This window comes from Ailuropoda melanoleuca, chromosome 4 (assembly GCF_002007445.2).
Source record: "Ailuropoda melanoleuca isolate Jingjing chromosome 4, ASM200744v2, whole genome shotgun sequence".
Taxonomy (NCBI): domain Eukaryota; kingdom Metazoa; phylum Chordata; class Mammalia; order Carnivora; family Ursidae; genus Ailuropoda; species Ailuropoda melanoleuca.
Genome location: NC_048221.1, coordinates 45,638,064 through 45,665,904, shown reverse-complemented (window position 1 = coordinate 45,665,904; position 27,841 = coordinate 45,638,064). Strand labels below are relative to the sequence as shown.

Below are 27,841 nucleotides of genomic sequence, written 5' to 3'. Positions count from 1 at the left end.
AAATCCTAATAAATTTCAAAGAACAAGATATTTCTTAGTACATTTATAAAAGAACATTTGGTCCTTTTACAAAAAAGCTCCCTCTTAATTTAAATACATTTCTTATTTACAGATTAAACATAAAATATCATCTATAGTTGCAAAGCATATTGCACATTACAGAGAGAGAAGCATGTATATATCTCAACAGGTTTTCCCAGAGTTTCCAACTCCAGATTTTTTTTGTAAAAACAGATTTACCTTTCTTGTGCATAATAAATAAAAATGCAGCTTGTGTTTTGCTATTTAAAACTAAAACAAAATACCTTTTAAAAATATTATTTCTCTGCCTCTCAGAAAGAGGGAAAGGGATATGAATCAGGAAGGTCCACAGGTACATTGTTCCGGGTTCACATCCAAACTCCAGCAGGAACAGAACCCTGAGCCCTGCAAAACCTGGGGACACACAGCCCAGCCAGCCCACCTTCCCTCTTTCACAAGGGTCTCTGCCCTGCAGGGAAGAGGCACTAGAGACAGAGCTGGATGTCTGGGTATGGAAAAGGAAAGACCAAGATTTTCTTCAAAAGTCCCTGCTCAGGTACTCTAGTTAGAGCAATCATTCAGCCCTACCTTTTCACCAGCATTAAATTTGAAAGCATCAAGAGAAAGACCTCTGGAGCCCTCCAGAGAGAAGAAAAGGACGTCTGATGTTCAGTCCACAAGATCTGAAGCAAAGGATCACAGTTTGCAATCATTCGGTGAACTGAGCTAAGGAAATAGCTAAGAGGGTACTTTTCTTTGGTGGGGGAGGGGAGGGAAGGAGGGGGAGCCACGTTCAGGCCCTTGGATTGCACACAGAGCCTCCTCTAAAATTCACCTGCACAGACACCACCCTGATGCAGAAACACACAATGACTTTAGTGACATGTGCGTGCCCCCTGATCCGGGACAACCTGGGAACCTGGGATTTGGAGGCACAGACAGAATTCGGGTACAAGAGCTGGAACAAACTGGAGGAAAAGATGTGAACATTGGAAGCTGGTTCTTCACAAAGGCCAGCACAGCTGGAAGCCAGCCAACACTTCGTCTGTCACCTCCTAATCCGGAAATGAGTTCCTCGGTCACATCACTGAAAGCAGCTAAGTCTGCCCTGTACGGACTGAGAACTCTGTGGTAGGAGATTTAGATGGCCCAGCCTAACTACAGGGCAGCTTTCTACGAGAGTTTTGCAAAACCGTATTCCTCGTGTTGACCAAAGCCGACTCCAGACGCTAGCTACACAGGGGAACTTGAGGACAGTGCAGGCTCACGGCTATTCCAAAGGATGACCTCTGTTCAGAATCAGGCCAGGCCTGGGGCACAGCACTGAGCGAGGGAATCTCTTAGACACTCCCCTCCCTGGCCCTTCCCTATCTGATACCCTGCAACACAGAATGGAAGAAAACAGCAAAAGCCCTGCAAAATATAACAGTTATATTTTGACATCCTGATTTCCAAAAAGAAAACAAGGTTTGAACTTGGCTCAAAGAACCTTCGTTTCAGGACTGGCACTAGACAGTATTCTGCCTCCAGCCCCATAGATCACGGGCAGCATCAAACTTTAGACCGGCTGGTCTGGAAGCTCAACCACCAGGATCCGTCTGTAGTGACACCCTCACCCTCCGTCTCGCCAACAGGTACAAGTCAGTGCCCAGAAGTCAAGGGGGTTTTAGACTTCACACAAAACACATATCATGGCAGCCGGTGGCCCCTGGCGTGCGTCAGTGGCCCTGAGGCACAGGTCCCTTTCCTGAGCACAAGGGGGATGGAATGGCAGAGCGGGACACAGGTTAAGAGCCTGGAAGAGAGGGTGGTGTTGCAATGCTACACATCGATGTTGTCCCAGAAGCTGGAGACGGCACCCAGCAGGGCCACGAGAGACAGAACTGATGCCCAGCGGACAGACTTTCTTCTTCCCTGATGTGCCCCATCCCCCCAGACAGGACATTTATAGTCCTGCCTCGGTTTGCGTGGAGTAAAGGTAGGGGGACGCCGTGCCTGGGTGTACCTGCATATGTCGAATGAACATTTTTATTTTACTGAGTCAACGAAAACACCTAAAATATATAGTGTTCTCAAAGAAAATGTTCTATTCAGGAGATGAGACAAGGTCGATTAAGAGAATGCTTCCGAAATGAAGAGAAAAGGTAAAACAGAAGCTTTTGATTTTGTTTACTTTACAACAATCTGCATAGTAAATACTTAAAAGACAGAGGTCATGCATTTATTACTGAAAATCCCTTTTGCAAAAATCTCCAAGAACTTAATTCTGTATCTATTAAAAAAAAAAAAAAACAGTAACACTGAAATTTCAAGAAGGAAAATTTCTCCCTTTGATTGGTATATGGAATGGCTCAGACCACACTTCTGGTTTTAAAAAAATGAACAGGAAATCATTTGAAGCGTGCAAGCAGACAGGTGAGCAACATGACAGGTAAGGTTGGAGGTTCTTAAGAGACTGTACCCTTTGTACCAGGATGCATCTCAACCTCAGATGCTATACGGAAGCCAGGCTGAGGGTTCGAATCCACCTCTGCTCTGTAGGAGCATTTAGCCTAAGTTCAAAGAGAGATGCTTCTATTCTGGCTAAGGAAAGAATAACAAAGAAAGAAGGCAATGTAGCACAACTTCCTCCTAAAGTAGGTTTGCTTAAAACATCAGGCTGAAAGGCAAGGACTGGCCAAGAATTTTCCAGACTCTTACTAATACTCATGCCTTCCCCTTTTTCACTGTGGTCCCACCCCGTGACAATACAAAACAAGGCTGCTAAAACCAGAGCAGCCGTTGTGACAACCAGTGGCCCCAACCAAAATCCTGTAAGGCACTAAGCTAGAGCCCGTAGTACAGAGAAACGGCTCAGGGATGCCAGAGAGTCATCTGATCGTTTCTTTCTCCCTGACTGAGCTAATTGGCACTAGACACAGAAAACAAAAACAAAACAAAATTCTAACCCCAAAACGGTCAGAATTGAGAATCCTTGGTTAGTAAATATGAGATAGATGGAAGCTCAGACATTCTTAGGTATTTTTCTCTCCCTAAAAGGCACCTGGTCCTGGAACTATGGGAGTTCTTCAGGTAAGTTCAAATTAAATGTAATATACCGTCCCAAAGATCTAGCTGTGTGACAACTTAAGAGACTGCCTTTTGAAATTCAGATAAAAGTTATTCATAAGCAATTAACTTGTAACACTGTGAAGATTATGTGGGGTGCAAATGAAAAACTGAATGATTTTCCTCCCTGTAATCCAAAATTGTGGGTGGAAGCAGAGCCAATTATCTAATGAGAGAGAGAAAGGATAACAAAATGCAATAAATAGGGATGAACTTCAGGCCCTTTGCACGGAAATTTCGTTCACAGTCCTCTAACAGAGAGGTAGCAATACTGCAGTCACGGCAAATGCCAGAGACAGGAACGCACTTGTTGGATTCCAAAGTGGGAAGCTGTGAAGCTCCATCCAAAGATGGCCCATCCACACTGTGCTTACAAAATCAGCATGTCCCAAGAAGCCAACTCCTACGTACCTTCTGACTTCAAATTATACCCTTAAGAAAAACGGGGCATTTTATTGAACAGAAGAGAAACACCAACGTATGCAAGAATCTGCTAGATGTGTGTGAGGAGCTGGAAAGAAATCCCTACACCATCACAGACCGCCAGACTTCCACCCTCTTCCGCTTCAGACCGGATCTCTGCACAGCGTGGGTCTGGCTGCTTCCATCCGGGTTCAGATGAGGCCCCACGGAGCAGAGCAGATCAAATCAAGCCAACCATCTGGTCAATCTGCCGCATGTAGATGCTCTTTAAGGGCAGGGAGTATCTCCGCTCGTCAGGAACACGATTGCACTAGAAAGGAAACAACAAAGAGGAAATATGTAAACTTTGAATTAAAAATCCAAGTACTGATTGCTCAGAGAATAAACGGGTTTCTCCACCTGGGCACAGCTGACACGTGGGGCCCTCCCGCGTACTGCAGGATGCTTACCAGCATCCCTGGTCTCTCCCGCTAGATGCCCCTCACCCCTAACCCCAAGTCATGACAACCCAGACTGTCTCCAGACATTGCTCACTGTTCTTTGAGGAGCAAACCACCCCCAGCTGAGGACGACTAACATAATTTAATACCTTCACTTCACAGGTGGAGAAATGGGAGACCAAGGAGGCTAAAAGACACCCACCCAAGGGCAGAGTGACCATGAGAAGCTCATTCCTTGCGTCCTTAACTTAATCCACCCAGAATTTCAGAAAACACCTTAGCTATTTGGAAATACAGCTGGCCTTTGAACAATACAGGGTTTGGAGCACTGACCCCAGTGCAGCTGAAAACCCACATGTAACCTTTGACTCCCTAAAAACTATTGATGGCCTGCGGCTGACCGGAAGCCCTGCTGGTAACATCAGCAGACGCTAAACTTTGTATTTTGTATGCTGTGTGTATTACACACGATAGTCTCACAATACAGGCAGCTAGAGAAAAGAAAATGCTATTAAGAAAGTCGTAAGGAAGAGAAAATACATTGACAGGACTGCAATGTACTTGTCAAAAACATCCGCACGCAGTTCGGACCTGCATTGTTCAAGTGTCAACTGTACTGTGGCTTTTCCCAGCCACAGCTAAAACCTAAGTGCTTGACAGAGCTTTCTTGTTTGTTTGTTAAGGAAAAGCCCCTTTCCGTCCTCAGAGACGCGAATTTGAGAACCAAACATGTTTATCTGCCGACAGTTTCCACATACATTCATGACACACTCGCCTAGGAAGAAGCACGTTCCCACCGCTCTGTGCCACCACCGAACTCACTACCCCCCTCCCCCGCTCTGCATCCCCTGATATCAAGGCCGCAGGTCCTTCAGCTCATCCCAGCCGCTCCCCAGCCGCGCACCTGCAGGTGCCGTCCCTGCTGCCCGAACAGCCCTTCCTGCGAAGCATCCCTCATGGATCTTCTGAAAGGAGACCTGGCCCATATTTCCCCCAGCAGACTCACTCCTCCGACTCCTCCCTCCTCTGTGTTTCAGCAGCACTTCCTGCAGCGCCTTACTGACAAACACCGGGGAGGAGCCGGTCTCCCCACGAGCCCCCTCTGACAGACCCACATCGCCAGAGCCAGGCACAGGATCAGGTCTAAGACGAGTGTCTCCTTCCAGTCCACCTCCTGGCTCCAACGTGCGACCAGAAGCTCTCTGTGCCTCCCTTTCTCCACGTGTAAAATGGGAGGCCAACGGCACCTACCCTCGAGGGGCCGCAGTGAGACGTTAACAGGCAAGACCAGCTGGAAAAGGGGCCTGGGCTACGGGAGGCATTATACACGAATGCTGACTGTTGTTACTATTTCCCTCCCCCCCAACTCTCCTTCTCTTTCCTTCTCAATTAGGCTGTGTTTGCCTAATTTACACTCCATGGCCTTCTGGAGGTTTGGGGGACCAATCTCTGCTGTGGTCTGTCAACGTAGTTCACAGACTGACAGTAAAGACCTTCAATAAGACACTGAAGGCCAAGTTCAGAAGCAGAGCCTGGACCAAGGGATGTCCCCTAACCAAGGCAGTTTGGAAGTAGGTGGCAGGCATCTTGACAAAAGAGGCTTTTTCTGAGCAGAGACACGGCATTCAGTACATGGTGGGATAACCCAGCTTGATATTTCAACTGATATGGGGTCTCCTTCCCCACTCTCACTTCCAAACCATTCTGTCTGACTCAAATCAGTACCACTACCTAGGACTCCTACCAGAAACTGCAGCACTTGTTTCCAAACCTTTTCCCATGTTCATCAGGACGGTGGAGGCATGCTAAATGAAACCCTGCTTTAAAAGAAACTGAGTTCTTCTGCACTTCCAAGAGCATTACATTAAAAATCACAATGACTCATGACTGCTCCTTCCCCCTCTCTGCTGGTGGGTGATTTGGCTGATCTCTTCCATTTGTCCTTCCAGATCCACTCTCTGCCCTTCCCCATTCTGCTCTGGCCCCAGAGGCCAACCTGATAGATTATACCAAAAGTCCCTGTGGCCTCTGACGTCTGGTGAGCATTGCCAATGAGAAGCTCCCGCAGAGGAAAAGGCAGAAGGATGGTCACGCATTCACTCTGCTGGCTCCCTTCCTGCAAGGTCGCTGGAGCCAGCTCGGAACAAGGCTTCTGCCAGGAGCCCCCTGCCCCAGCACGCCTCTCCCCACCCAGGTTCCGGGGACTACGAGCCCCTGCAGCTAGGATGGACAGCAGCGCCACTCCCGGTGGTCCCCACTGTCAACGGTCTTTTGTGAAACTCTTCCCCAGTGACCCAGTCTATGTGTGCCACCAATTTTCTGTCAGGGACTCTGGATGACAAGTTTGTATTATTTTCTCCTCCTCCACATGCCAACCACCCCTGGAGAAAGCAACTTACGTTGGAGCTGGAGTTGATGACTTTTAAGTCAGGTGATTTAGGCCTGTGCACAGACTTCCCCTCTTGGTCCTGCCCTCCCTCTTCAGAAAAGAATTCCTTCCAGGGTGATTCCCGAAGATGTTTATCCACAGATACAATGTGTCCCTCAGTTGTAAACATGTATTTGGTTCCGGATTTGTGGACTGGATTCTCCTCATCAAATAGCTAGTGGGAAAGGAAAAAGAAAGAAAACAAAAAAGATACAACTGATAATTGTAGCACATTTGGAACAAACTCAGTCGAGTGTGTCCCAGACTATACAGAGAGCAGAATTTGCAGGGTCCTCGGGCTTTTCAGTGACAAATGGGTGAAAAGGTGGCTCCCAACTCTGGATGCAAACCAGAATCACCAGTTTTATTTAAACCCAAATGCCTTAATTTCCCCCATTCCATCCCACCCTGCTCAGACCCAAAGATTCAGAAATCCCAGGGCTGAGACCCAAACTTGCATAGTCTATAAAAGCTCTCTGGATGACCCCATCCGCTCCACTGAGAGTTGTGGCACTAGAATTCTAGAACTACCCCCACCTCACATACACCTAGGCCCTCAACTGGAAAATGCCAGAAAAGAAGAAGCACACGCTCTATCCTTCACCATATCCCAGGGCCCGGCACAGAGCCTGACCCCTGTGCCACCACCCAACTGAATCCTGTCAGAATACAGGCCGGGCTCTAAGGACAGAGGGCAGTGCCTTGCTTCCCACAGGAGGCATGCGGCAGGAGCGTCCAGAAAGAACACTGAGCTGAATACAGGACAGGTCAGTGGGTGGAGAAGGCAGGTGTCCAGTAAATGTTAAATGAGCGAACATTTAGGACAGAAATCTCAGTGACAGAAGAAACCTTACAGTCACCTGAAGTATTGTACAGATGAGGAAAAACGAGACTTGGCACAACCTGTCTGTGTTTCCACAGCTAACAGAAGAATGGGGTAGGCCTAGGTTTTCTGGCCCCAGACCCTATGTTCCCTCCTCTAGAACAGCCTAGGAGGTCTCCTTTACTCGCTCTAGAACTCGCCCGCGACCACCCCAGGCACCAAGGGCTGCTGAACAGGGACGCACGCAGGGCTCCTATCAGCCTGCAGAGGGCGGCCAGGCTGGCCCGGAGACATGCACTGAGAGGGAGGCCTAGGCCCCCAGGGGGACCTGACTGAGGCGTCAGCTCTGCCATGCAGTCACCCCGAAAACCCATACAAGTCACCTGACGTCAGCTCTCATAAGGGGAAGAATGAATGCTGACAATGATCCCTTAGAGGTTTCCTCCAGAAACCCGTGACTCTGGTCCCGTGACTCTGTCTCTCTCCACACACCTGAGAACGTGTGTGTGGACAGAGAGCCAAACGGGCTGGGGTCTCAGCCAAACTCACACGCATCAAAAGACGTACGGGCGGGAGACACTGCTCTCTTCCTCAGAGATGACTTCCCCGACCATCCCAACTCATGTGCGCAGGTCCTCTAGGAACTGTGACCAGCACTTCATACCGGTTATAATCGGAAGTTCCTTTGTTTACTTGACGATGCCTCCCCCACGAGGTTAGAAACCACAGCAGATGACAGCAATACGCTCTTGTTTTGATAGCACTGGGTCCCCGGGCCAGCACACGCCCAGCACAGAGCCGTGCCTGGTGAATGTACGCTACATGGAAGACCAGATGAACGCATGCTCCGAGCATTAATAAACATTTGTTGGGTTAACCTTCTAACACACATACCAGATACAAATATTTACAGGTCTCACTGAGAAAGAAGCTCTCCATCCGGTCCTCTTTGGATTTGTCTATGACGTGATGCAATGTCGCATACCCACACCTATAAAACAAGTTTCCAGTTAGTCCTGCCTCTGCTCCTTCCTACGTGCTTATTAATTTAAGAAGCGGAAATAGTCTTTTAACAGAATAATCAGCCAAATTATCAAATGCCATATGAAACACTAATGAGGTTAGGTTTAAGAGCTATCTTTTTTCAGCCTAGATTATTTGCAAATTTATGAAAAAGTGGTGTGGCTGCTAAATCATCAGGTTAGTTGTAGGGGGAAGAAGGCGGGACTGGTGGAGGGTATTTGCCAAACACTTAACATGACACCAAGAAAATAACTGGCAACAAATTTAGGACTGATTGAAATTTTTTGTCCCAGTATCTGTAGCACTGGCTTATCATTGGATAGCCTAAAATACTTTGTAAGAAAATACTTAAGATATACTGCTAAGTGAAAAAAGCAGGTCACAGAATTGAAATATAGTTTTTTTTAACATACACGTATATACACACGTTATATATACAACTACATGAAATGTTGACTGTGGTTATCTACACACGGAGATCACAATGATAATATTTTACCTCCATGTCTTCTGTACTCCCTCAACTTGTTAGTACACGTATTATTTGTACAACTAGAAATATAAGTTATTTAAAAAGAACATATACAGTCTGCTGGAACCTCACAGAAAAAAAAAGGTGAAAAAATAAAAAAACAAAAAGCAATTCCCACTGTAATGGACTGGTCCTGCTACACAAGAAGTAAGCAATTTTCCTACAGGATTAACATTAATTGACCTGTTCTATAAATTAAAGTGCAAAATAGAATATTTCCCCGGAACAACTGAAAATAAATCAAAAGTGGCCAACAGAAAAAGGAAGGAACTTAGGAAACTAACTTGACTCTTGTGTACTTTTCCAGACTCTGCAGAATATCCATTCCTACATGGAGGTAGAAGGGATTCTTGGTTGCCTAGAGAGAACATCAGAGAACGTGATCCGGCGAGGGCCTGGGAAACAAGCCATCAACAAGTATCATGGTGACTGCAGCAATCTCCCGAGAAGCGAGTCACTGGCCAAAGGCAGGCACAGCGCCCAGCTCACGTTACCTTGAAGGGTCTCACATGTCAAAGAACTAAGGTGTTCTGCTGGTTCACGTCAAAGTACATCTACAGTCTGTTTCACCGCAACCTCGGCTGAGACAATCCGCTCCAGGGCAGAACGATACCTTGCTCTGGCTCTCCCAATCCCCATCATGATCAGAAATGAAAGAATGCCTCGCTGATGGGACCGTATGTGAGCCCAAATCTAGTTTCCCTCTTGCCTCCGAACTCTCAAACTTAAATTGCAGGCCCAAGGACCCAGGACTTTGCCCCCATTCCACTTGCAGCATTTTGAGGAAAAGCTAAGAGGAACAGGAAGACTTTCAAACAGGAGGCCCCCACACTTTCCTCTCGAGCTGCCCTACGAACTCAGTCCTGAGGGTTGCTTACTCTGCTGTCACATGCTCTTTCACGGTTTCACTAGGAAACCAATTCTCTGAGAAGATGAGACCTGTACCCCACACACAGTGTTAGAGCTGGGGCTCATCTTGAATCCACGCCTAGTGCCCGCCTGCAGCGGCAAATGCAAACTACCGTGTCTGAGGGCAGCGGTCTGTGTGGGAAGAGGGCACAGGGAGAGGCCTCAGAAGGCGGAGACAGGAAGCTGAAGGGTTCTCTGACTTCGAAGAAAAGAGTCAACGGGAGGAAGAAGCTGAAAACAGGAAAGAAGAAGTGACGAGAAATGAAGAGGTATAAACCCAAAGGCAACAGACCGAGGCTTAAGAGGAGAACTCGGGCAGCACCAGGCACAGCATCCTCGGGGCGCACGGAGCCGGGCTGACCACCCAGCTCAGAGAAGCAAACTCGGAGGCTATCCGTGCCCTCTTCTGAGAGGTTATCTAGATCTCATGAACTCTTTCATGTGAGACCTAGGACCAGTTTCATAGGATTTCTCCCTTTTTCGTCTAGAAGCAAATGGCACGATTCAGCATTAATTTTTTCTTCAATAAATCCAAACCACAGTACTAATCCTACTACCAGAACTCAAAAATGTGCGGGCTTGCCCCTGCAGGCGCTTGTCCCAGGTCGGCTAAGGCGCACTGCAGGCTGGCTTTGCAGAAAGCTGCTGTATCTGTGAATGGAGGCAGACCCTCCGTGTTATTATAGATGGATGGCACGCTCAGAGGTATAAATATCTGCCTTAGACTGAGGGGGAGACTTCATAGCTAAAGTGACAATCCCTCTAGCATGAAATTTCATGAAAAATGAACACTATATTTTTTTTTAACTATTAAACAAAAATAGACATTCAGATGAATCCCAGATGATTTCCTTTATCCAGAAAAAGAATTCCTTTGGTCTGAATAATGATTACACAGACCAGGGTCTCACAGTGCATGAGTACAGAACTGTATCTCAAAAAAGAGTTCTTTGGCCAAATAAATCTGGAAAACATGGAGTATTAAGTCCTCTTTCATGTATAAGGACGTGAGAGAAAAACCCTATGGTACAGGCTCGATGGGCTTTGCAGAAAGTTAGGTTCAACAGCTCCGTGTGGGACCGCAGACACCTTCTCTGTCCTGTAGAACCAGGAATCCCGCTCGATATCAAGCCTACGGTTAGGTGGCAACCGTATCGGAGTCACAAAGAAACAGCACACAGTTCTACACCAATCAGCCAACGCCTGCTAAAAACCACCTGCTACAGGTCCTCTTGCACTGAAACACAGAGTCTAGTACCTGGTAGAGGAGATACGTAGACTCCACTAACTCCGGTCTCAGCGGGTAGAAGAGCACGTCGGGGGCCTGGAGCTGCCAGTTATACCTCTCAGGGAGGGCCCCGTAGCGTTTCCAGATGGCGTAGTAAAAGGCATGGAGGCAGATGGCATCTTCCACATCGCCTATCAGAACCTAAGGAGAAGATGCTTTTCTCAGAGTGGCAAGATGTGACACGCAGGCCCTGGGCGCTCCCTCTGCCCCCCACTTCTTATCTGACCTGGTTGGAGCCAAAACCAACCCAAAAGTAGCAACTCAGAGAAAAGGATGCCTTCCCTAACAGACTGTCAATGCCAAACTGATGTGAACTGCATAGGGCAAGATGTTAACTGTACTTAGGAGCAAAGAATAAACAACTGAGAGACAGATGACCCAAAAATCACGTACGGTCACTTTCCAGCCATGGTTTTACACTTACTTACTATGGCTCTGTTCCAGACCCTGACGACTAATCTCACAAACAGAATAATCAAGACATATTGTGCTACTAATCTCCCAAATCCGGACGAGCCAGAGAATGCTCTGGTGTCACAAAAAGAAAACACACAGAAACCCGTGGCAATGGCCACGTCTTCTCGGCAAACGCGGTGGCTACCTACCTGCAGTCCGGGGAAGAAGGCCTGCAGCGAGTCAATCCAAGTGTTCATCAGCTGCCCGCTGAACATGTTCACATTCACGTACAGCGGCGGGTCTCCTTCTCCTTCGTTACAGGCTTCCCGGCTGGCGGGCCAAGCAGATCAGGCAACGGTGAGAAGGCTCGCTGACGGCCCTCCAGCCCTACTCCTCCCGCAGCCGCGGGTGATTTACCTTCAATGGCATCAACAGTAACATTGTCTCCTAACTCGTTCTTTCAAACCTCTACCAGTGGATACCAGACTCTAGCATCAGGTAACATCTACCGTGGAATAAAAGCTCTGAACTTAGCCATTGTAACTTATCAGGGATTTCACTGTATTTTGCAGAAAGCACTTGGACTTTCAGGCTTACGAATACTGCCACGTAATAAGGTATCTAGCATGGGTCTTTGCTGGTTTTGACCTGAGTGGAAAAGAGTCTCTTCTCTAATAAAGTCCTACACCAGGGGCCTGAAGGAACGCATCAGAGCAAGATGCTCAGGGATTACTACTCAAGTTAGGTTGGGACTTTAAAAAGCAGAAATGACTGAACTCTGGCCAAACGGCCTCTTACTAAAACACAGCACTCACATAAGGGGTTCCTACAACAGCTAACGTAGAAATGGGTCCAAGAAAATCTCAACATGCAGAAACTCAGTAGCTATCACCTGCACTGGACACTTAATCTACAAAAGCAGACAAAAAAAGACCTAAGGAAGCGAGGCGACCTCGGGGTAGAAGCCACTGTCACTTTGAATGGCACTTCTCTCCTGCCCTCCTGACTGAACAATTGGGTAGCAAATAATGCTGTTTTAAACAACAGGTATAAAGACCAATCCAAATAATTCATCAGTAATGGTCCGTATTACAGCTCCATCTGCTATTAAAGCAACAGTGAAACACAGGCATGTGTCACTCCTTGTGGCAGCCAGTCTCCACCATGGCCCCCCAAGATCCCTGACTCCTGGCAGTCACAGAGGGTGTGACTTGTACAGCCCTCTCCCACACTGTACCAGAGTTGGTCTGCGGGATCTATGGAGCAGGGCAGAAGTGTTGGTTTGTCATTCCAAACGTAGGTCACGAAAGCACACCTCTGGCCTCTCTTTCTACCTCTCTCAGATCACTCACTCTGGGGAAGCCAGCTGCCATCACCTGCCTACAAAGAGGTCCACGTGGCGAGCAACTGAAGCCTGCCAACCACCACAGGAGTGAGCCTAGAGGTGGGTCCTCCGGCCCTGACCGACCCTTGACACGGCTATAGTCCCTGCCAGTAGCCTGGTGACAACCTTGCGAGACCCTGGGTGCGCTCAGCAGCTCTTGGCTTCCTGACCCTCAGGAACTGTGTGAGATAACGTTTGTTGTGTAAGCCACAAGTGCTGGGGTAATTTGCGACGCCACAGCAGAAGGCTAATACAGCTCTTCACCCCAAATGCCTGCCCAGCAACCAGGAAGTGGGAAGATGAATGCGGAGACCACAAGACGCTGTGGAGTCAGGTGGAGAACACACCCTAGCTGTTCTACAGGGCAAGGGAGGAGACACACCCTCTTCTTAAGTAGTTCTGAATACTCCGGTACGCAGCATTAAACATCTCGAGGTCTTCCTTCTCTCCAAAGAGAATGTAAGATTTCAAGAGGTATTCATAGAAGGAGTCCAGGCCAGCGCCCAAGCCGCTCTGCTTTCCAACCCAGCGGCCCGTCTGAATGTTCACCACGTTGCCTGCAAAAACAAATAAAGCCCGTCAGGCCCCAGGTATCTGGGGACGGCTCCTCCTCCAGGGTGCCCTCCTACTCTGGCCCCGCCGCTCTCCCACACCCTCAGCCTTGGCAGAAAAGAAGGAATGAACGCTTCGCCCTCACATTTTTATCAGTCCCATCAGCGGCACAACCAGCCAGGAAATCTTTCTCAATATACGGTGTTTAAACAGTGGGACCAAACTGGGGAAAACACTTCAGGCAAGAGAAAAGTAAATTTGTCATTTTGCCTTTCCAGATTAAAAGTGCATTTCAAACGCCAAAGGAGTGTTCAAACTTTTGACTCAGTAATGCCATTCCTAGGAATTTATCCTTTGTGAAAAAAAAAAAAGTTTTTAAGAAAAAGTATTGTATTGTTCATCAAGAATTATGAACTCTATGATTTATATTACCTGTAAAATGAGGGGGGGGGGAAGAAAAAACAGAAATATTCCAAGTGTCCCACAGTGGAAGAGTTAAAGGACTCTAGGTAGATTTTAAAGACAGTAGCTAGGAAAGCAAGGTAACAACCTGAACTGCCAAATGTAAAAATGTCATGGCGACACTGGCAAACCATTTGGTGGTGGGGTAGCATCTGGGCAACGTGTTTATTTCTACCATTGTTGCCAAACACAACAAATACGTAAATAAATTTAATAACTTAAGGAATAATAAAAAATCACTTGTAGGGCACCTGGCTGGCTCAGTCAGAGGAGCATGCAACTCTTGATCTCAGGGTCGAGAGTTCGAGCCTCACACTTGGCATAGAGATTACTAAAAAAAAAAAAAAAATCATTTTTAAAAAAGCAGTGTTCTTGCAATGAAGCTCTATGGCCCTACGACAACTAATCAAGGTACTCCTTGATGACAAAATAAATTTTTCTGGGGCGCCTGGGTGGCTCCGTCAGTTAAGCATCTGCCTTTGGCTCAGGTCATGATCCCAGAATCCTGGAATCCAGCCCCACATTGGGATCCCTGCTCAGTGGGGAGCCTGCTTCTCCCTCTCCCTCTGCCCCTACCCCCTGCTTGTGCTCTCACTCTCTCTCTCTCGAATGAATAAATTTTAAAAATTTTTAAAAATTTTTCTCAGTGTAAAACACTTTAAAATTATTTTATTTTGAATTAGCAAAAACTAGTAATTATTAAAGATGAATGATAAGTACACACAGGGATTCATTATTCATTATACTTTCTTCCTACTTTTGTAGGTTTGAAATGTTCCATAATAAAATTTTTTTAAATAACATCTTGACCAAACATTCTTGAGAGGGAAAAAAAAAAAAATCCCACCTAATGTAGGTTTCATCTGGCCTTTCAACCTACTACCACATGCCTAGATTTTTTAAAGGAGAAAGCCACTCCACCAGTAACTTCAAATGCCTATATTTAGAGCCTTATGCTGAAACAATACAGCCTGCCTCAGAGGCAGTTCTTTTTATAACATTTCCATTAATAATTATTTTCAAGTGGAATATACCAAGGGATTCAAATCAGAAGGGAACCCTCAAACAGCAAAGCATTCTTCTTTCCCATCAAACCTTACAGCCTCACTCAAAGCAGAAAGTCCCACAGAGAAACGACATGGCAGACACGAAGGGCCGTTCTCTCTGAGGTGTCCACTGTCAGTTCGGTGGTACAGACAGAAGGAGTGGACAGTGAGGAGAGCCCCAGAGAAGAGGAAAGGAAAGGGGGCCACATGTACCCAGTCCCAATGGCCCGAGAAGGTGCCACCACACCTAATAACCCCGTGTCATTGCTCCGCAGGTTCCAAAGGGCTTTCACAGCACGTCTGGCCACCCACTCAAACGTAGAATCCCCCAGGAGTCGGCTCAGAATCCCAAATTCCACCAGGAGGGAACCGGCGCCCGCTGTGCAAGTCTCATTATTGCTGTCAGGGGGGACGCCTGTCTTTAGATTCACCTGGGGACAGAAAGAGACAAAGGATTTGTGGCAAGACTTGTGAGGAACCCTCAGGGCTAGAAGGCCAGGTCACAGCCACTAGACTCAACTACTAAACCAAACTTACTGCAGTGGGACGCAGCTCACCGCCTCCCATGTCACACCTGAGACAGGGGAGTTAAGCTTCGAAGACGCAAACAAGACAATCGGAACACCACGGCCTTGTTTTAATAAGAGCAAGTCTTAGGGGAATGGTTACAATGCTATGCACTAATCCACCTCTTTCCAGCCACCGGGCTTTGGTATTAGAAACAAAGGCCAGCTGTGGGATCCCTTATCAATTTTAAGTGAGCTACTAGGAACTCACCCCTGCTCAGCAAACATAAACAAATCACAAACTGGCAAACAAGGGAGACACGGGAAGAATGTGACAGCCTGTTTCATCACTGAGGCTCCATGGGCTGGCAGTTCTCTGCTGGTTACCTAAAAGGCTGACTCAATTCCCAAGGGAGTTCTGAGCGCAGCAAATCGGGTACCACAAAGATATAATCACATTCAAAATCTTGCATTTAAATCAGCAGCTCACTGGCTGGGCTGGGTAGGCTTTTATTTGAAAGATCCATGTGAAGTACTCCAAGAACATTCGCCAGGATCCTACAGTACACACATGAGGGTCTTTGGGGAAACGTACTCGAGTCAGAAATAAAGACAAATTCCCCATGCTGTTTTGTAGCAGGGGACATAAATCTCACATGCAGAAGAACTTCAGAATACTGAGCGCAGGAACATAAGTTCCTTAAAGGGAAGAATCACGTATGTTAACCGTATGCCTAGTATGCAGTAGGTGCTTGGTAAATGCTGAATGAATTAAAAAACATTTACATAACATTTAGGGACAAATTCTCTCAAGGACACAGCTTTCCTCTTTCACATCACTTCCCTCCTCCCCCCAAATATATCAACCAAAAAAGAGTTTTAATTCAGGAAGATGCTGAAATGTCCAACTAGTCTACCTACCCGAGGATAGGGGATCCCTGTCTTGGTGTTTTCAAAGGCCGGCAGGAGCCGCACGGCCAGGTCATGAGCCATATGCAACAATTCGTTATCATAATCCTTAATTGTCATGTCACCAAAGGGCTGCTTGGAGTCAGTTATTATTCTGTGGGCAGAAAGGAGGCTTCCTAGGACCCTAAAAGACAGGATGACAAGAAGAACACAAAAACAATACAATCATGTGGCTTGTCAATGCATACAATCCAGTGCAGACTGAAAGCAGCAGCCTCAAACCCCTTGAACTCAGAGCTGCCTGGAATCCCAGGGACTGGCCTTAATGGCTTCTTGAAGTTCTTTCCAGCTCTGATAAATGACCGATTCTTAATTACCCACATTACTGGGTAATGGGGGGACAGAGAACCATTCACCTGAGGCAACCAAGAATAATCTCACTTAAAGTAATAACTAATGGCCGGCAGTCTCAATCATCTCATCGGAAGGGAGGGTACCAGCCATTCTCAGAATAAACATTACCTTTCAGTATTAATAAATGACTCAATTTCTCTCATATGGGGAAAACACTTAACCATATGGGAAACAGGAGAGGGCAAGACAGCAAATACTAAGTAGCTCTCCTAGTTCAGGCTGCCAAAGCGCTGAGAAATTCTCCACCTTCTGGTGAGGAGGCAAGGTGAGGAAGAGGAGGAAAAGACCTGCTCAGAGGCGGACGGCCACCAGCTCAGGCTCAGATCTATGTCCCTACGGAGCCAGGAATCATGCATCACTCCAATGATCTCAAGCTGATTGTGATGTTTGTCGGTATGATTGTTTTCCTAACTTTCATTTTAAATAAATGACACATCTGAAAGGCTATGCAGTAACACAGTTTTCAAAAAGTTTAAGTAGTAAAATAGTCACAATATATCAGCCTAGAGATGAAAGATACAAAACTGAGTATGGAACATACGCCCAGCTACCTTGGTGGGGGGAGGGGGGGGCACGGGGTGAGGGTGGGGAGAGAAGAGAGAGTGGCACATGAGAGGGAAATACACCCAAAGGGTAAGCAGCGGTCCTCTGTGGGTGGTAGGTAAGATGGGAAACTTTCATTTCCTTCAGAAATGTTGTAGGGGTTTTCCTAGGACACAGTGAAGGAAGGAAATGAGACCAGACACCAAGTGACAGTGAAAATCTTCATTAAAAGGACATGCGTCTCCCACCTTCATTAAAGCTTAAGTGAGTCTTTCTTTTCAGACCCCAATGTAATTACTTTGAAACGTCAATTGTTCCACTGATGATGAAGCCCAAAAGGGAGAGGAAAAACTACACGTCGCCCATAAGATCCCCCGCGGACTCTCTACCTGGATCTCGCAGCAGGGAGAGCCTCGGGAATTTTGCTGCTCACACCCAGAAAAGAAGCCTTCCATCCATTTCATGTACTATTTTACCTTATCGTGGCCTCAAAGACTTGGACGGTGGAATCTTTGTCAAATGAAACTGTGTCGATCACTAACTTGACTGCTTTCTGGAACTCAGATGAATTTCCCATTATCTTTAAAAAGAGGAACACAAACCATTAAAACAGCTTGAAATGACACGGAGGGGCCACTTCATCTAAATGTCTGTCCGCGGTTTTGCCACCCATGGAAGGAGGGTAAACACAAAACGTAGAAGCACAGTTATCTCTTAGAAAATATTCCAGGACAGAAGGCAAGCCCATGTCCTGCAACTCAAGAATCCTATTTCCTAATGGTCAAACTGTGAAATAATTCCTCATGAACCATTCGTACCCCTCACCTTCCCACTAGACTCTCCCTCAAACTTCAGTCTGATTTAGCATGCAAGGCGCTAGAGTTCCTAAAGCTCTTGAAATGAGTAAAAATAAATGCAAAAACCAAAGAAACAAAAATATAACTTCCCCTATGCTCCTCAAATAAATCGACAGCTTGGGTGCTTGGCTCCCAGGAGACCAAAACATCTGGCAAATGGACTTGTTGCTGGTTATCCAGAAGTCTAAACACTTTGAGAAATAGCAGCGTTATCTCTTGGAGCACAGCATAAACCCAGGGGCACTCGAAACAAACAAAACGTACAAATAATCCGCTCCGTGTCCTTTTTAAAGAGTGATCTAAAATTACGATTCCTATTTTGAGTGCCTGAATATGATCTCATACTAAGCCACTCTCTCCTATATGAAGTGCAAATTGGGAATAAAATTTTACAGATTAACTCAACCAAAATGCTTTCATTCTGTTCAAAAATTTAGGACAATCCTGGGACTTTAAGGACATCATAATGATACACACACAAAGGAAAAACAAGTAATTTCATCCAGACACTATTTCTTTCAAGCGTGCCTGAATTCCTAGTATTTATTGGGCTAGCACATCTTTTTATCCCCCTCTTTGTTGTTATTATGCCATAAACACCCAGAGCAAGTACAGACGTTTCTTTCCTGTCCTTTAGTTTTTTCTTTTTAAAAGATTACACAATAATTCTACACATTGCAGCCAATGGTCAGGGGACTGCTATCTTCTGAGTGTTTCCACAGCACATCTGTTAGAGCCTGTTTAAAATGTTAGCAAGAGAACAAGAAAACCTCAACTAAAGTAACTCCTGAAAAATAAGCCCAAAGTGCTAGCACACTGAAGACCGGATATTCTACAATGAAAAACCACAGAAGTGGCTTTGTTTCCTTACAGATGCTCACCAGTGACAATACCTGTTAGCAGCTGCAGAGGCTGATATAATCTCAGATCAAGTGGAGGATGGTGAAGGAAGCCAGCAACTTTCAATTACATAGTCCAATTTACCGTTTTAGTCACACAGCTACAGTGCAAGCAGGCTGTGAAATCATTTGCTCAGGCTTAAGAAAATCTGGACTGGACAAAGGAGTTAAATCGGGTTCTTTACTGCAGGACTTCTCAGGGCCTTTAAAATGCTGGCATACGTTGTAGCTCTCCAATAATGGGACAGCCATGCAGAATTTCTCAAGGTTCACTTGGAAATGGAATTCCTCTTTTGGGGAATATACCCTTGGAAACAGTGTTGGGAAATGCTGAATTTGGAGAAGTTCATTTTTTGAACACATATTTGCAGTCCTACTACGTATCAGACACCATTAGGTGGAGAGTGCAGTGAATAATAGAGATGAGGTCTCTGTACTTAATGAGCATGGCAGAGGGATAAAAAAACATAATAAGGGCCAAAAAAGAGAGGTCAGGGACGAGAGGCGCTCCTTCATAAGGTACGTGAGTTTTGGGAGACTCTCCAAGCAACACCTACAAGGCTGAGTCAGCCTCTGGTATCTTCAACAAGATTAACTCTAATTAGGCTGAGCAGACTTGTCTGGGCACATTGTGATCGCCGAGGATGGATGACTGAAGCGGAGCAGCAAAAAGCCCAGAAGGAGAAACTGGGCCACTAACATGCTGCGCAACCACAGGCTGGCAGAATGAAAGCCCAGAGGCCCCACAGACCCTGGGCCCAGGAGGGCACAGAAATCGCTCAAGCTCCTCCCAAGTCCTAGTGAGTCTCCCCCAGCGAGCTCCTGGGCCGCTCTAATACTAACTTAGGTAGCATTACCCACTTCCAACCCCTGACAGCTTTAAACTCTTCTCAGGGAAGTTAAAACAGACGAGACTACATTATTAAATGCAGGATTTGGGCTCAACGACGGGAAGAATTCTCTAATGGTAAAGGCGTGCTGGACAATGAAGCGGGGCAAAGAGGTTGTGCGACAGCTTCACGAAGGAGGATTTAACACGCTACGCTGAAATACAATCCCTTGGAAGCAAAGTGCCGAGAGGCAGACCGCGCACACGGCCCGCCGGAGTGATGGCAAGTACCATGCCAGTGGCGTCCTGCTTGCAGTGTGCGTTTTCCTATCTGCTCAGGCGTCTCCAGCTCCCGGGCTCCACGAGGAAACCATGGAATGCTGGGGGAAAAGGCAGCGCCCAAATTGGCAGCCTCACTGTGGACAAAACATGGAGCGGCACGCAGAAAGGAGTGTTTCTAGAGAAGGTCTTGCACAGGGGCCCGGGACCAGGGCTCAGGACACACTCTTGGGGAGCAAGCAGTCAGATGCTATTTCAGGGGCCCACTGACCCGGAGCTTGTCTTTACTTCTCAAATCTTAACTACAGTAACTGTCAACTTGAATGGAATGCTCTACTGATTCCTTTATCGAATAAAATAGTGGGAAACTAGGAAAAAAATAGGTTCCCCCAAAACAATCATACTTTCTTCTCCATTTTTTTTTTTTTTAGGGGAATCACATTTCCACTCCTTTAACCTTGAATGCCTTTCTCACCCTCAGCATTAAGGTCATTAAAATAAACAATGGCTATCAAAGCTATGAATACATTTTGAGTATCAGGTTTCCTGGAATTCCCATCCCCGGTAGAAACTAGAGATAATCAATCCCAAAATATCTTAATTAATGAAAAAAATAATAAGGCTAAACACTTACTGCAAGTGTATCCAATGCATCAACAAGAGTCAATGAATAATTCCCTAGGACATCATTGATGTTCAGATTTGAACTGAAAAAGAAATAAAATTAAAATTAAAGAAAGGTACTTTATTTTAAAAGAAAAAAGGGACAATAAAACTAAACACCCATAACTGAAACTGTTGGCAGCTCTCACTGATTCAGGGACCATTATAGGTGAGTCAGTATGGCAGTGGTCTTTCTATCTCGTAAGTGACTATTTCTAGAGTGTCTGCAAGTGGACTCAAGTCACACAACAGAGACACACCAATGACGCTACTGGGAGTTGTGTGCCCTCTCTGAGGTACAGTTTTATCACCACAAATCAACCTCTCTGGCCAGCTTCAAAGAGCTCTGATTTCAAAAACATTAGGAATGGAAAAAGAAAGACCCTGTCGTGTGACCTGCCCATGACTCTTCATTTTTTTTTTTAAGATTTTATTTATTTGTTTGAGAGAGAGAGAGCGCGCACACAAGCAGGGGGGAGGGCCAGAGGGAGAGGGAGAAGCAGGCTCCCCGCTAAGCAGGACTCGATCCCAGGACCCTGAGATCATGACCTGAGCTGTAGGCAGATGCTTAACCAACTGGGCCATCCAGGTGCCCACCCCCATGACCCTTTAATACAGAACTCAGCTGCTCTAGCAGGTTACCCACAAAAAGAAGCAAATACCTTCCATGACAGCCTGATTACCACTCAGCTGTGCTTTGGTTAGGGGAATAAATTAACCTCTTGATCTCATTTTCTCATTCACATCTCAGTGAAAGACTCCCCATCACCTCCACCAACTCTGAGGAAAACTGAGACAAGGCAGGACCTCTCTGCGCTGGAGCTGCACCCACGTTTCTGCCCACACCTCCTGTCTCCACAATCAACACCGATTTCCCTTTCTGAAGCAATCATAAGACACCGACTTCAGGCCTGCAGTGAGGGTAAAGCTCCCAGTCACTCAGAAGTAAGGAGAAATAGGATACCTGCTTACTTTCACTAAAGACCAAAGTCAAAAAGCCCTGGCTTTATCTTTGACAGCAGATTCACTAAAATTATGGCATCTTCCAGCACATCCCCAGACCACTGTGTCTAGTCCTTCAGTCACTCGAATGGGACTAGTCTCGCTTCCCTGTTCTGGATGGCCTGCTCTGCTCTCTGAAAGCATCCCCCTGCAATGTGCCTGGGTCGGGTGAATGGCCTTACATGACGCAGGCAAACAGAGCTTCAACACGTCACACCTGATCTTACCTGAGGCTTCCTGTTGCTTTGTTGTGTTTTCTCTTACCCCACTAAATCTAGGACAAAGAATTAAGAGGTAACTTTTAGATACATTGTTTCAAACAAGCTACATAGAAGGGGCTACCCAGGAACCAGGTTATCTCACCCCTCACAAACCATGAGGCCAGCACACTGCACGGCTCAAACACAGCACCTGCTTCTTCCATCTGTAGATTCTTTCTAAATAAAGTTATATAATTGCAAAAGGTCCTCTAGCCAAGAGCTGTGGGTTAAAATAAGCACTTCAAGGGCAGTGCCAGCCAGAAAGAATACAGGAAATGCAGAAAGTTGGAGGAGAAGGTCAGAGTAGACAGGGAGATCCTTGTGCTCAATTCTGCCAACTCCAGAATATTCTGTTGGGTTTAAATATTTAACTGCATTGCTCTGTCGCTCAGAAACAAAGAGTGGGTTCCCAGGACCCACCTCATTAGAAAATGGCTCCCTTGGGAGGCCTGGGTGGCTCAGTTGGTTAAGCATCTGCCTTTGGGGGCGCCTGGGTGGCACAGCGGTTAAGCGTCTGCCTTCGGCTCAGGGCGTGATCCCAGTGTTATGGGATCGAGCCCCACATCAGGCTCCTCCGCTATGAGCCTGCTTCTTCCTCTCCCACTCCCCCTGCTTGTGTTCCCTCTCTCGCTGGCTGTCTCTATCTCTGTCAAATAAATAAATAAAATCTAAAAAAAAAAAAAAAAAAGCATCTGCCTTTGGCTTGGGTCATGACCCCAGGGTCCTGGGATTGAGCCCCACATTGGGATCCCTGCTCAGTAGGGAGCCTGCTTCTCCCTCTCCCTCTGTCTGCTGCTCCCTCTGCTTGTGCTCTCTGTCAAATAAATAAATAAAATCTTTAAAAAAAAAAAAAAAAGGAAAGAAATAAAATGGCAACCTCACCACTTAGCAACACCCCAACTGCCCTCTCCTGAGCTGTACCCTCGTCCGGGCCAAGGTCACCCACTCCACCTGTACAGGCCTGTGGAAGGTAGTACGAATTCTGACTGCTACACTGCTTCACATGTTTTATAGTACTTTTCCTTTTAGGCTATCACTAAAAAGGACCCAACTTTACAATACCTCTCAATACAGTGACCAAGCAGTTACAACGAACAGTTATAAGCAATGCTGCGGTAAAAAAATAAAAATTTGGAATAACTGGGTGGGCTCCTTCTCTCCACTAAGACAAATCACCTGAAAAATCTAAGGTGTGCATTAAAACACTTTTAATTATTTCCTACCAAGTAATTGCTATACACTCTTTCAAAATGTGCCAAAATAGAAGAAAAGAAAGAGGGGTGTGAAGTGGAATGTAGATTCCATAAAACCCTCTTGGCCTAACAGCACCACACTATTGTGATTCCATTTACACCAGCTCACGATATAGGTTTAAGACTGTGGCCTTGTTCTTTGTAGATATTCTTGATCGATGGTCAGCCTGACTTATCTGCTAAGTGCCTCAAGCCAAGAACTAAATCTTCCAGTACGGGGCTAGGCTCACAAGTACACATCTTTTCACATCACCAGCTGGCTGAACCACAATGACCCAGAATTAAACTCTCCACTTAATTTACCACGTGTGACTGTTCATGACATTTGCCCCAGTGTGAATTTGTAAGGTTCTTATCACCCCAAAACAGAGCTGGAAAAAAACTACCTTTGACAGACAATTTTTGATTATGTAACTAACAAAATCAAACATACAGTGTAAAAAAAAAAAAAAATCTCCCACATATACTTAACCTGTACCAGCTGTTCAGAAATCTACCTGCTGCTGGGTAGCACAGAGGTAATATAAGAAACAGTCTCTGTGTCAAGGGATTGACAATCTGGAGAGACAAGACAAAGGGAAAGGAAGGTGAATACACAACAGCACTCAATTCTCAAATGATGCTGAAATGTGGAAGAGCAGCTCAAACGAAAGAAACTGAAAGGAGAACCAAGTAAAGCAATGAAAATTGTTTTCAAAAGTTCAATGGGATCATAGAAAAAGACTTAGGTCTGACTGTGAAGTGAGACAGGACATTAGAAAGAAAGAAGAATGCACAGGAGGCCACCTTATACTAGCGGTGCCTAGGAACGGGTCGGTTTGGGGGCCAATATCAGTTGGGGTTGTTCACAGATTTGCTTTTTTACTTGAACAGCAACATGGCTATGCAGGAAGCAAAGAAGGATCATGTGCCCAAGGCCTGAACTATCGTTATCATTCACAAGATTACAAGAAATAGAATATCCAAATTTATCTGAAGAAACTTTTGAATTTGGATCCTCCAACCCAAATTGGGGATATGAGAGTAACTGACTTTGCAGAGTAATCTGTAGCTGGGCCGCAAGATTAGCTATTTTAAAGTGTTCAGGTTTCATTTACTTCACATTAACTCCTCACCCTAACCTACAGTCAAACAAGACAGGTAAGACAAGCCTCAAGGAAATGTGACTAAAAAGAAAAGATACACAGATTGAGCACCCATATTTTGTTTCTGTACTTTCTACATAATATTCTAATGGTTATGTCACTCTATATTTTAAATGCATCATTAGAATATACTTGACAACTATCATTAGAATACGTTTGATTTCTTTAAATCTGAAAAACTTTGGGGCACCTGGGTGGCTCAGTCGGTTAAGCGTCTGCCTTCGGCTCAGTCATGATCTCGGGATCATGGGATGGACTCCTCGTCGGGCTCCCTGCTCAGCTCCCTCTCCCTCTGTGCCCTCCCACTCTCACTCCTGCTGTCTCTCAAATAAATAAAATCTTTACCCCCCCCCAAAAAATATATTAAAGAAATAAAAGAAAATCTGAAGTTTTTATTGCAGGTTATCTATTTTGGGGGATGTAAATGTATCCTATTGTTTCAGAGCCAGAATGACAAAGCTCTGGTTCTAAACGCTTCTTTGAAAATACTAGTCTGAAAGGAATTAAGTTAAAGAAAGGAGAGTAAAAAAAAATTAGCCTTTCCACTCTTTGGAAGCAGCCAGTGTGAGGGTCTATTCAAAGCCACCATAACCCAGAGTTCTTTCACCTCCTCAAAGACACCAAAGGTTTATCAACTGAAAGGTTTATTAACTTCTGGGAACAACCCTTCCCAAATGGCATCTGCTCAATCTTTCAAACTCCATCTTTCCAACAATAATACATCTGTCTCAAAGCAACCTGACTTCAGTTTACCCACGCCGCCACTGTACAATCAAACCAAGACACTCATCAGCAGACTTCATCCTGAAACAAAGCCTATGCCACCTGGAACTACCACAGGGACCAGCAAGTTAATCAACTGCCACGTCACCTTGCTGGAGAAGGGCTCCAACTCTCCAAAGGGTTCCTAACGGTCATTAAGAAAAGCATCAAAATGTCATCAACTCACTCTCCTGACCATCATATTCCAATTGAAAGTGTTATCACAAGTCCTCATGAAACTGTTTTCCTTAGGTCCACACCATAAAAGGAAATCTGAGGAAAAAGTGAGAGAGAATATGGGCACTTACTCAAAGTATCCTCTCCCTCCTTGTAATACCATGAGCATTAGTGAGAAAATACAAGATCCAAAATATGTACACACACTTTGGTTTCAACTATGTAAAATATGTGTAGGCATATGGGCAGGAGCTGGCAGGAAAAATAAATTAAAAATAACTGTCTGGTGGGGTTTTAGGCTTTTTTAGTTTTTTCAAATTTTAATCTTTTTTTCCTCCAACAACAAACAACAAAAAATGAGATCCAAAGAAAATACATAGGTATAAAGTCTGGTACAGTTAAGGACTAACAATTAGCTCATTAATTTCCTAATATCTGGAAAGGCCCCAGTAATTTTTATCAAAACTTAAAAATTTTTCTCAAAAAAAAAAAAAAACTGAGATAGAAAATATTTATACCCATAAAGCCTGATACAGTGAAGCAAGAAAAATAACTCATCAGTTTCCTACAAATTTAAAAAGGCCCAGTCCTTTGAAACTAGCTTGGACTGTGCCCCTCGCTTCACTAAAACTCATGCTCCTCAAATTGTCATTTAAGATATGACTTAGTAGATGACCAAACCATTTCTTTAAATTCTTTAAACCCCTTTAGTATATGGGCTTCCTTTTCAGAACTTAAGGACTGGACTCTTCCTTTCACCAGGTGAAGGAAGATACATCCCTCAAAGTCCAAAAGCACCCATAGGATGTGGGGCCAAGGCAATGGGCAGCCCATCTCCTCCACTCCCATCACCCAGAGGAAGGTAGTCACCTATCCGGTCTAACAGGGTCAGTGGCAAAGCACACCCATTCTCTCCCGCTGGAAGGTCCTTAGCTGAACTCTGGACTCTGATGTCAACACCAGTGACCCTGGAAGCTTGGCCTCCACAGACAAGGCTGATGGAAGGGGAGGACTGGCTGAACTTACTGGACAGTCCTGCCACCACAGTGGAGGAAGTTATGGGACAGATAAAGGTGATAGTCAATTCAGCGGCCAAGGAATCAAACCTTGAGTATCAAGACCCCAAATCTGGGCCAGATAGCCAAGACAGAGTCTCTCCCTTTCCTGTAAGTTTCCTCAGCCTAAGAAGCAGTCCCCATAAATGAAGGAGAGAGGCTGGAGACCCGCTCTGCGTCACGATCACTGGCTGGCTTTGGAAAAGTCCTTTCCTGGAATCAACTCCTGAATTTTTATACGGGGATAAGTCGAGGGAGGGGGGGATGAGGGACTGTTTTGAAGCTGCGTTTACAAGGGATTTCATTTTGATTATATATATGTTCATCTGGAGAAGGGGTTGTTGGAGATGAGAGTCTAAAGCCCCCGAAGCTATCCCCTTGGTACTTGCTACAGTCCCTTCCAGTCTCTGAGCCTCAGTTTCCCCATCTGCAAAAGAGACTGCGCTGGGCAGCTGTCCTGTAACTCAAGAGATTCCGGAAGAATCAAGAAAGAGGACAGCCACCGGCCCATCCACACCACCCCCCAAGTCCAGGGGGACGCCCGGGGAGGGGGCGGGGGTCGGGCCTAGGCACTGGGCGGGCCGGTGTGGCCCCAGGCGCTTAAACGCCGCGGCATCCCTTGGGGAACCCGGAGGTCAGAAGGCTGCACCCTGACCCGGAGGACGCAAGGAAGCGCGTGGGGCGCGCGGCCGGGCGTCGGGCAAGCGCCGACTACTTACGGGTCCCCGCGGTCAGGCCCTCGGCCGCGGCAGTGGATGGGGTTGAGCTCGTCCTGGGGAAAGGCGTGCGCCATGTAGTTGTCGTAGCCGAAGACGAACATGCCCCGCGCCAGGTCGCGCATCTGGGCGCGCAGCTGCGGCGGGAAGGCGCCGCTGTAGCGCTTCTCGTACTCGTCCGGGCCGCGGCCCCGGCCGCCCAGCACGTAGCCCCAGTGCGCCGGGCCGCACACGCCCGGCTCCGGCCGCCNCGGCCGCAGCCCCAGGGAGCGGCGGCTGCAGCCACGACGGCCCCGACGGCCCCCCGGGCGTCCCGGGCCGGCCCGCGGGCCCCAAGGCAGGAGACTCGGGGCCGTCGGGGGCCCTCAGGCGCTGAAAGCCGAAGCTGAGCGGAAAACGCTGGTAGAAGCCCATGCTGGGCCCCAGCCCGAAGACGAGCCACAGCACTCCATGGAGGCCAAGCCGGAGGAGCACCAGCCCCAGGACAAGCGCTCGCCATTGCATGGTCGCGCGGGCGCCGCGGGCATTATTTTAAAGCGCGGGGGACCTCCCCCGCGGACCACCGCACCCCGCACCCTCCCCGTAGCCCCGCTCACTTCCCCTTTAAGGAACTCCCCCGTGACGCACCAGGAACCGGCCCATTGTCCCCCACCCCCAGTTCCTCGGGCCGGCCGGCCGGGCCCCGCGTTCACCCGCCCAGTCGCCCGGGATTGGCCCGGCCCGGCCCGGCCTCGTGG

General features: G+C 46.7%; 1 protein-coding gene across 1 annotated transcript; it reads right to left on the bottom strand.

Annotated features, from left to right (window-relative positions):
• Window positions 1-975: 975 nt before the first annotated feature.
• EDEM1 (ER degradation enhancing alpha-mannosidase like protein 1) lies at window positions 976-27,759 on the bottom strand. Its single transcript, XM_034658679.1, is given in 13 exon segments — window positions 976-3,862; window positions 6,392-6,595; window positions 8,138-8,234; window positions 9,083-9,156; window positions 10,966-11,136; window positions 11,601-11,721; window positions 13,158-13,332; window positions 15,083-15,266; window positions 16,263-16,434; window positions 17,684-17,787; window positions 20,706-20,778; window positions 27,108-27,359; window positions 27,361-27,759. Coding segments are annotated over 13 exon segments (1,965 nt in total). The 5' UTR covers window positions 27,609-27,759; the 3' UTR covers window positions 976-3,772.
• Window positions 27,760-27,841: the final 82 nt, after the last annotated feature.